Here is a 10,675-nt window from a genome sequence, read left to right on the forward strand (position 1 = left end):
TATTTTTTTTAAAAAAAAAAATGCTTTCATCGAAGGCAGCAGGCGTCGTGTCTTTCCCATCAGCCCGCTACAGAGTTGGTGTAAGATAGAACGATTCACGCGACCGACAAATGTATTATCCAACACCGACAAGAATTAAATACTATTATTAATTATATAGCTTTCTCACGTTCCATGCATCATGCATCTTTAGACATATCCTTTTCCATGTCAAATAAAATAAAAGGTATAACCTTTTCAACTACCAATCAAATACCGTTCAATAGAAATACAATTATGATTTTGTTAGCAACAAAAATGTATACACAAGCTACAGCATAACACTCAACCATGCTATTGCAACCTGAACTCGAGAAACGTAGCGTGAAACAATCGCTGGTGACTGCGACCATCGGATTTTGTTTCACAAAAGACTATGGTATCATGCTACCTACAAGATTCTACGTCCCTACAGCAAAAGGCATTCTCTGTTCGGTGCATTCCATTTCGGAATGCTGCCAATAACTTAAAAAGAAAAATGAATGCAGGCAGCACCTTGAATGGAAATCAAACTACAGCTTTCTTTTCACTTGTTTCATGAATATCTAAATGCATCGTATCAAAGCCCTAACACTCATTCATAGTATGGGGGCGCATCCATGCAGAGATGGACCAATTTTCTCTGGTATTGCCCAAAATATTCACTAACGGCAATGACATCTTCATTCTTCGGATCTAAGGCACGCAAAGTTAGTAGATTATGGCCTATTGAACTTAATTCATCTTCATCAACAATACCCAAGTTGGAAACAATATCTGCATGAATTTCACGGCATGCAAGGATAAACATTGCAGCTGTGTCAGGAATTTGTGCTTCACGAAGAGCTGCCAATGCCTCTTGAAGTGCGCCGGCGGCAACGTACAAAATCAGAGCCCTGCATCGGGTGATTTGAACTCAAATTGAGTGAATGGTCAAATAGCGTGTTAAGTTTTAAATAATGCAAAGCAATGGTACCTCCAGATATTATGTTCAGTGTGTAGGACGTACCCAGCCCACCTTTGCAACACCCTGCAAGAATTGACTACGAGTCAGAATCTGGAAAGCTCAAGAACTAGACAACAGGTATAGTAAGTTCAAGACACAATATTACAAATACTAATGTGAAATTGTTTTTATCATTCAGATAGAAACTTGGTAGCTATGCTGCACAGGGTAGTGAGGATTATGACGTCAAATATAGACTGTACTTAAAAAAAAAATGTAGCGAGTTGAAGTTAGAAATCTGTTTCAAAAATGAGTATGAACCTTGCGTAATCTGATCCCTTTAAGTGAGTAGCAGCTAAGGTTGCAGCATCTGCCCAGCACCCTGCATCTTGTAGCTGCATAAGATATGACAGTGCAATTGTCTAAGAAAATCGAGCATATTATGTTGATAACTTTAATAATTTTTTAATTGAAATTGTTATTGCACACAAAATCCATCAAGCACCAAAGCCATTGTTTACAACAAAAGTTAACCATAAGATAACATATCTTAGAAGTTGTACGCAGTTGTTTCAATGTATTTGGCACTCTTAACAGTGACTTTAAGAAAGCAAAGCAATACATGAATTGTATTATAAATGCAGCCTCACCTGGGAACATGCTTCTTGGTGTCTTCCAACTGCGCAGAGAAGATGAGTGCCAGAAAGTGATCTGTCAGCCCTCACCATGTTGGCCGCAACAACCTAAAAAATAGACCTGATATTGTAAATTACTGAATACAAGAATTACATTCTTGATGTAAAAAAAAAAAAAAACCGAATTTTAAATACCTAATCACCTGCATGTGCTAGTTAGACTCACCTTCACTGCAAGTTCATTAAGAGACGTTGAAACGGCAGATGAGAGAGCAACAGCACGAAGTGCATTCACATAGAAGAAAGAGCTTTCTGGGGGAGTAGAAAGCAATAAACTAACCGCGGCTTCTAGGTTGCCAACTGACACAAGCCTGGTTGCAGTGAATTCAGGAATTTCCGAGTGAATATATATTTAGAAGGGTAATATTCTTACTCAAACTAGTAAACAAACAAAACTTCAGTTTCAGTCATATAACCGCCAAGTTGCAGTCATTCCTACTACTCGCGTACAACTAAATATCAGTTATATATCAACATGGGATGGATAAGACCTATATACACTGTATTGAACTACTATGATTTCAAATTAGCACATCGAGACATTAATATGTTGAATTAAGCCATATCCACTCATGTACTCTCAACATGATAATCATCGAAATGAGATATTTACTTACTCATGTATACGTTTCTGTATAGCTTCTTCATCTTCTAATTTTTCATGCCAAGAGATACGTTCACTAGCGCTTTTCCACAGCTCTTCTTGGTCAAAAGCCATCATCCTTAGTTGACCTTGACTCTGTTAAAGAAAATGAAGTCACTTACAAGAACTTGGCACATTACGTTAAAAGGAATCTATTCAAACAACAATTGGAGTGAGGGAAACTAAAAACCATGTCAGCTGATAGAAACCTAAACGATGAAAGATGCTACTCAGGAACCTATGACCAACGGATCCTGACGTGAAAGATGCTACTCAGAAACCTAAACGATGGATGCTTTTCAATGACAATACATCTTACCCCCATTTCTTCTGTTTGTTTTCCCTTTGACGATATCCTAGACAGTAAAGATGTCTCATCATCTTCAGAGATAGTTTGCGCTGTTGGCGCTTTCGGGGGAGGCTTTCTCAATAACTTCTTCATCAAATGTTTAAGCGCTTGAGGCAGCTGTAACCAAAACAAAGCTTCCGAGAATTCCCCAAATATTGTAGCTGTGAAGGCAAACCTTGCAGCACAGCCTTTATCCACAATAGTAGCATACAACTTGGCTCTCTCATCATCAAGTATGCAACCTTAAGAAATGGCAATATTGGTAAACACCAAAAGCATATATTGTTGAATAGCAAAATTTCAGAATCAGAAAACTCTGCATAAGAAGAGTGATAGACCTTCTTTTCGATATGGTTCCAGTACTTTTAAAAGCATCTCTGGCACCACAGAATCACCAAGAGATGGTATGCCGATCATGTATGTTCGAAGATCCCCTGTAGATGATGGAGTCCCTGGAATATAGTGAGGCCTCTTCTTTATCGTTGTACTACAAGTATTAAACCAAGAAGGTTTAACACCAAATTGCAATATCATGCGTAATGCCTGTAGCATTAGCAAAGATTTACTTAAGCAATAAATAATAATTAACAAGGAGCTGAGACAAGTAAAATTTGACATGCATTTGCAGAAAAGAAATATGAAAACGAAAAACCAGATTAAAATGATTTATACAGACCTGTACCAGAAGTAAATAATGGTCCAACCTAGACTAAAGAATGAAGCCCTAATTGTGACTCAAAAGTCAAAACACAAGAATGAAGCATATTCAATTTAGTTTTAGTTTTAATTTTTAATTAGTAATGCTTGTTGAAGATTAAAAGAAACAAAATTTTAAGTTACCAAAGAATGCAATGCATTGAAATTTCAAATGCTTCCATCATTACAAAATCCAACACGAAATAATGATATTCAGCTATGTTGGTAAAACCAGTAAATTAGTGCAGGAATACTACCAGGGCATGTGGTGTGGGAAAGAGTATGGGACAGCATATAGGCATTGACCGGAATCTTTCCTTTATATTTCTGAACTGGGGTGCACGACCAAATCGTTTATCACTTCTGGAGAGAAAAAGAAAACAAGACCATGTCATTCGCTTTAGATCCCCTGATAATTGAGAAAACAATTATTAACTTCATGTTACATCAAACCCTAAATAATTTTTAAGAGAACACCAAGTTTTGAAACATAGTGAATAATTTGAGCTCGAGAAAAACTATGCGCACATGCACTCAAGTTAAAAAAAAAAACAGAGATGCATGATGGTTTAAAATTTCCTCTTTTCATAATTCAGTTGCATGCATGTCACAATAAAGATTCTTGCCTCCCCTTGCCACCGCCCACCCCCACGTGCCAGCAGCACCACAACAGGAGGAATAACTTTTTATCCAATCAAATCAATGCTAAGATAAATGTTTCCATCTTGACCACCAAGGAGAGAAGGAGCTCACGAGTAGAGGGTGGTTCATGCAGTACTTACACATTAATTTCAACAAGGCGAAAGCTACTATCTGCTCCTGCAATGCACAGTACCAGTGGGTCATTTTTATCAGTTCGCAAGGGCAACCAATCAAGTTCCAACACCAGTGTTCCAGGAAATTGTGGTTGCAAAAGTGAATTGGCTAAGGGGTTTGGCGTATCCTGAAAAGAAACATGACAAAATAACTAAAAGAATTGCTCAGTGTGTAAAAACAATAAAAATTCTTTGCCACTTTTTCTGTGTTCAAAATAGCAAATAGCTACAGAAAATCTGCTAAAAAGGAGAATAAGAAAACATTTTTTATTATATGACAATATTCAGTTTCTTAGTCTTCAATCAATGCCCTGTCAAGACAGATGTTCAATATGAATTAAGAAAAGTTGTGAAAAGGCCGATCATAAGCTGCACAAAACTACAAATATTTATGCAAAGTATGAAATAAAATATAACAATTAAACAACATCTATGATCCAGAAATAAATTCTTATCATACCAATTCAAATACAGAGAAGGTATTATCATAGAATAGAACAGCAATACGACCACGGGTATGGTCCCCTGGTGCAACAGGAGAAAATTTGATTCTCCGGATTCCTTCTTTGTGTGTGTTGAATGATGAAGAGTTCCCAGTTGTCACGTCCCACCACCTTATGTTCCCTATTCTGTCTCCCATGACCTGAAAAACTAATTTAGTCAAAACTATCATTCACTTCAGAGTAATTCAGATTATATGTATATACTGAACCAATTCTAAAGTAATGATGTATACCACATAAGGCAAGCGGTAGGCCATTGCAGTAATCAATCCATCTGATGATACAAAGGAAGATGAAGGCCATTTTGGTCTGCGGACAATACTAACTTAATCAGATAAAGCAAGGAAGAACTGCTTGTGTGATGTAGTGTATAAACAAAGAAAGGCAAATCAATTCATTAGATCAGAGACTAACCATTAACAACTGCAGAAACAAGAACATACAGGACCTTCTCTTTTTTTAGGATAAAAAAATATACGAGATAAATTATACATGCCTTAACAAGGATTAAATAGGATCAACAGTCAACACAAATTCAACCATCCATATAAAGAAAAACAATTGGGTTGCACCTTTCCCTCAAAGAAAAGGAATTAAGACCTGAAATCTCGAATTCTTCGACCATGTACTTCAAAAACTCCAAGTGCCCCATTTACCAGAGCAAATGCAAAACTTTCAGAAGTGTCTTCCTGAGATCCTTCTGTGCTTGAACCCTCTGATAAGAGAAATTAACTTTCATGAGCCATCTTAATCTTGCACAAAAAGGGGGGAACCATTGATTATTGACTAGCATCTTTTTGAAAACATCTAAGCAACTCAAGCAAACAACCCACTTGAATCCGGTGAGGAAACCTTTGATGGGTTAGGTGTTTCATCTGATGCTCCAGATGTTTGCTCCTTAGAATATGCACTTTGAACAGGGTGCGGAACTGTTGGAAGAGTCCATTCCAATACCGTAAATGGAAGAGCCAATGATCTAAGCTACATAGAGACAGCAGAACACCAAGCTAATCATATAGCTTCTATAGTGAAATAAATAAAATAGCTTGTGTTTATCCAAGTTCAACATGCAATTATGAATGCATTTGAAGCAAAAACTAGATGTGATGAAGCATGAGCATTCAACTGCAGTGCCAATTTATCAGATCATGTATGACAAAATATTCAAAAGAAAAAAATCAAAATCAAAATGAGAGAGAGAGAGAGAGAGAGAGAGAGAGAGAGAGTCATGGGTGCATCAACCAACTTACCATGACGGGATTTTTAGTCATTGCCCAAACTTCAACAGGTGCATCACGAAACAAAATCAGAAGATACCTGAAATATGGAGGATATCAAACTACTGAAAACCATGATAGGATAAAAAATTTATATGCTATGAAATGTGGAAGTAAATCAAATGAGAATGATGATTTATAATGAGAGTAAGAAGATAAAATCTGGACCATTGGATCTTACATGAAAACTAAGATTAGAACAAGAAGTCACGATGACTTTTTAAAGTGGTCATGCGATATTTTAATGACTTTTAATCCTAACCATCCTTGTATGGTTATACAGCCCACATTTGCACCTCTCACTCCCACTAAACCATTGTTCTCATGTAATACATCCCCTATATATAGAAATAAGAAAGTTCCTTTGCTATCAAGTTTTAGAATATGTGGAGCTTGCACATCTTCCTAACCTACTATTTCTTATTCTTAGTAATCATAGTGGTAGGTCTGAAAACAAAAAAAGGATAGAAATGAAGTTTTTTTGTCTTTCTGGAATTTGTTTTTACACTCAAAGTAGTTTAGAACCAACAAAGAAGTAAATCCTGGTGGCAACAAAATAACAATTGTGTCCCACCTGTTTCACTAAGATCTCAAAGTTATGGAGGATGAATAAGTGAATACACCTGAATTAAAGTATCAGTTTATATAAACTTTAAGATTCATTACACAAAGCATACATACCTGTACTAAATCATGCATACAAGTTCCATATGAGTGTAGATATGGAGAAACAAAAAAGTGGGCAATCAATGAAATTTTCAGAAACTAAATTATTACGAATTAAAATATTTAGGATGCACCTTCCAGATGAAGATGTTCTCAAAGCCCTAATCGGTGCACGTTCAGGCTTTTGCAAAGCCCGGAACATCTTGTTAATGCCACTTCGAAGGCAGGTTACAACTAACTTGTTAATATATCCTCCAGTTTTTTCATTAACCTGAGTTGAAAGCACATACATAACCATCAAAAATGCTGAAAATATATATATATGCTCAAGCAAAGTATCAAAGATTAATGAAGTACAAATTAGTAAGAATCTTAAAGCTTGTAATTCAAATAGATAATACATAAATAATTACAAAAAAAGACTGCAACAGAATGGGACCAAACTCTGTAGGGAAATAAGAAAACAAAAAATATGTCCAAATATAAGTGCCAAATTACAATATACCTGAGTATAAGAAAATGAAACCAGTCTAGAATTTCCTAGCCATCGTAGTCCTCTAACAATTCCATTATGTACAGCTAAACTTGTTGCAACAGCATTGGCTGAAACATCAACCACATCTATGGTTCCACTCTGTGTTCCTAAAGCAACCAGAGGAACAGCTACAGCAGGATAGTTTCCTCCACCTTCATATAGCATTATCTCATTAACCAATGCAGAAAACATGATTCACATAATGAACTTAGCACAATATTATATTTGAACAAATATTTAATTTGGATATAAGTCAAACTAACGGGCCAGAGTAGCTGTTAAAGAAGGAGTTGGTACTGCCAGCATAGTCACTGTTGAAGAAAGCAGCTGAAGCTGTCCAACTAAGTTCATCTGCACTAGTAGGAAAACACACAGCCATTTGCTAGCATTAGTCAACTTCAGCTTTTTTGGCATAGAAAAAAGTAGGAGACTTAATTCATGTAGATCATGCCTTCGTCACAAATATAATTATAGAACTAAATGGCATTACATTTATCACTTTCACAAACATAGCAATGATTGAATTTTATGACTGACAGTATGCCAACAACATCAAAGTTTATATTGTTGAAGTCATGTCCTCATTTGATGTTTGATCTATAAAGCACTGTAAACATAGGCTTGCCTTTATTAAAATTTCTTCCTGGTTTAAGATTGAGCTTGGTAGGTGCCTTTTACCATCATTGAGATGCTCCTGTTGCCTGCCTACATTTAGGTTCCGTCCACCAGCAGTATATATATATACAAAGTTAGAGTTAGCATCGGAATAGAGGTTGGCGCCTCGGTTAATCAAATAAATAAAGAAATGAGTTGGCAGCTAAAAAGGGTACTCTACCATTACCACTGAGCAAATTCAACTTCTTGTCCTCTTTTTGAGTGTCTACTTGACCTTCAGCAGTCAAGAGCCAGTTCCATACTTTTCCATCATCGGAAATGGAGATCAAATGTATTTTAGAAACAATCGTAGGTTCATCACAAAAATCAAAAGGATTATCAAAGTCCTCATGAAGGTAAGGAGAACTAGGTGTATCAGAATAATTCTTGCAAACATTCTGAAGTGTGGAATCTGATAGGGATAGAATTACAGAAAGTATTGAAGGAGACGGGACACAGGTTCCAACAGATGGCATTAACTCTTCCATTGAGCACATAAAGTGTGCTTGTTCCCCACTGTAATCACATGCAGATAAGAATAACTTTAGATTACAGGGGACGGAAAGAAAAAAAAACACCTTGTGTAAATCAGCATTTTAAGACCATTGACCATGAAAGATGGAGAGATTAGGAGTCTGTAACTCCAATGAGTTGTAGAAACTTCATGAATTATGTGCAGAAAGGCTTACGATTTACCAGTATCATTTACTGTTACAGACGCAGATATTCTGGAAATTAAATAAACCATGCACATTGCACAACTACAGTTGCATAACATGGCCTCTGAAGGGTCAAATGACACCGTCAGTGGTTATCTATATGAGGAGCTACGAGACAGAGCAAATATAGTATTGAACTACAAAAATAGTACTAAAAAGGCCTGTACATATTTAAACAAGAGTTTATTACAAACAATTCAAATGATGTTTTGACAGTGTGTATCATACGTGCATAACTAGAGTTGCATAAATGACTAATACCTATAACTAGAGCATGTTGTAGAAACAAGAACTACCTCCCTTTTTTTCTTACTCAAACTTCGCTGGACAACAAAAGAAACTCTCGCATAGATCTACCATGTTCTCATTGATTTATTTTGGGCTAGGGATAGCACTACAATAGCCGGCATCTTCAAGGTTCATGCAGGTATTTGAGATACAGTACTCTCAAATACATGGAGTCCAAGCATGTTTGCCGCTCCAATCAATTACAACAACCAAAATCAACAAACAAAAACAGCGATAGCTAGCACAAGAGATGAAGAAGGCTATTTTATGTTAATAAATAAATAAATTGTTCTATATCCACCGGTGGTTCCTACACATGAATTGTCGAAGCATGTTTCCGTTACTATACTAAAACCGCAGACAAAACCCCTAAAAACTAACTGTATTCGACAATGGAGGTGTGCATTTGCATAAACTTATCAAAGTTGAGATTCAAACTATCCAAATATAGAAGAGTTCGAAGATAGTTAGAGCTTACCGTTTCCTCTTCCATGTGCTGAGCTTGCCATCTAGATGAGCACAGTAAACCCACTCGTTGTTCGGATCAGGCAGCACGTCAAAGAACTTGCCGCACCCACGAGGCAACGCGGAGGAGAAGATCACAGTCTCGTACTGCAAATCAAACACAACAAACTCCCTCGGAAACGTGACAAACAAGATATGCCTCCACTGCTGCGAGAAGGCACACTTCACTGCGTAGAGCGGAAAAGCCGCAGAAGCCGGCGACGGCGTGGCGCCAGGAACGACATCCCTCTCCAACTTAACCAGCTCGCTAGAATCGGTTCGAATTTGAAGCTCCTTGATCGCGACTCCGTCCTCGCTCTCGCCGTGTGCCAGCACAGAGACCAAGAATCCCTTGAGCCCGATCGCGCAGATCCGCCGTGCATCGAAGGGATCGCGGCGGATACAGGAGAAGTACTCCGGCGAGGCGTCGTACTTCCAGATGCAGCGTCCAGTGGCGGCATTGTAGAGAGAGAGGATGGAAGAACCGGTGATGGCGGCGATGAGGTAGAGGTCAGGGCGGGCCTGGAGCCAGCAGAGGTCCTGGATTGCTAGCTTGGCGTTGTCGGTGTCAAACCAGAGGATCGGGGAGCGGAGACGTAAGTCGAGGAGTGCGATGCGGCCATGGCGGTCGCCAGCGGCGAGGAGGAGGTGAGAGGAAGAGGGTTCGGTGGAGAGGAGATCGCGGCTGAGGGGAGCAGGTGTCCAGCGGAGAGCGGTGACGAAGGGAGAGAGGGAGGTGGTTGCGTTATTGGTCGTGGTGGAGGAAGCGGAGGAGGAAGACGAGGTAGAGGAAGAAGTAGATGGCGGAGGAGGGATGGGAAAGGCGGTGACAAGCTGCATGGAACGGGTGTCGACGACGGAGATTGAACTGCCGGAGGGGAATGCGAGAAGGCCATGCGGGCCGAGATCTGAGGATCCGAAGTTGTTGCGGCCCGGTGGGCCTGGGAGCATGGACTCCCATGAGGATGAGTCGGAATGCGAGTTAGGGGACTGCGGTGACGGTCGCGGGCTCGCTATCATTCTTCTTCCCTGTTTCTTCTTCTCCGCTTAGCTCACACGGACTACTATACTTTTTTTCTTTTTTTTCTTTTTTATTTTTTACCTGACTCTAATGTTTTATTTGATTCACTGATTGGATTAGTTGGTTAAGATCAGAGATGAATGTATTGAAAATACTAGACAAAAATGTGCGAAATTACGTCATATGACTATATGGTTTTTATATGAATCAGATTAATGGTCAGTTTAGTCAAATTTTTATTTTTTTTTAACAAATAAATTATCAAATTTGGCTTTTAAAAGAGGGTTTCTAAAAGAAAATAATTATTGGAGTAAGGCTTCTGCATTAACTTGTCAAATAAAGGGAG

General features: G+C 38.4%; 1 protein-coding gene across 3 annotated transcripts; it reads right to left on the minus strand.

The window, feature by feature from the left end:
* Positions 1-22: 22 nt before the first annotated feature.
* Positions 23-10,388, minus strand: LOC130969054 (uncharacterized). 3 transcript variants are annotated; one of them, XM_057894630.1, is made up of 21 exons: positions 9,283-10,388; positions 7,979-8,313; positions 7,769-7,848; positions 7,407-7,494; positions 7,114-7,295; positions 6,743-6,879; positions 5,916-5,982; positions 5,499-5,646; positions 5,266-5,380; positions 4,899-4,974; positions 4,623-4,805; positions 4,130-4,290; positions 3,605-3,707; positions 2,990-3,194; positions 2,622-2,893; positions 2,277-2,398; positions 1,826-1,970; positions 1,615-1,707; positions 1,286-1,359; positions 995-1,048; positions 23-914 (listed from the first exon to the last, which is right to left on the minus strand). In XM_057894630.1, exons 1-21 carry the CDS (start codon positions 10,326-10,328, stop codon positions 614-616), a joined length of 3,987 nt encoding a protein of 1,328 aa, XP_057750613.1. In that variant the 5' UTR covers positions 10,329-10,388; the 3' UTR covers positions 23-613. The 3 variants fall into 3 exon arrangements, with proteins under 3 accessions (XP_057750613.1, XP_057750620.1, XP_057750604.1); XM_057894637.1 differs by having other exon boundaries at positions 25-914; positions 3,605-3,710; positions 7,985-8,313; XM_057894621.1 differs by having other exon boundaries at positions 25-914; positions 3,605-3,710.
* Positions 10,389-10,675: the final 287 nt, after the last annotated feature.

The sequence above is a fragment of the Arachis stenosperma genome, chromosome 1, assembly GCF_014773155.1.
Source record: "Arachis stenosperma cultivar V10309 chromosome 1, arast.V10309.gnm1.PFL2, whole genome shotgun sequence".
Taxonomy (NCBI): domain Eukaryota; kingdom Viridiplantae; phylum Streptophyta; class Magnoliopsida; order Fabales; family Fabaceae; genus Arachis; species Arachis stenosperma.

Coding starts and splice junctions, on each gene's coding strand:
- LOC130969054 (XM_057894621.1), bottom strand. CDS start 10,328: ATGATAGCGAGCCCGCGACCGTCACCGCAGTCCCCTAACTCGCATTCC. Junction 7,296..7,406: donor TTTAACAGCTACTCTGGCCC/GTTAGTTTGACT, acceptor TGCTATATGAAG/GTGGAGGAAACTATCCTGCT. Junction 4,291..4,622: donor CCTTCTCTGTATTTGAATTG/GTATGATAAGAA, acceptor GTTTCTTTTCAG/GATACGCCAAACCCCTTAGC.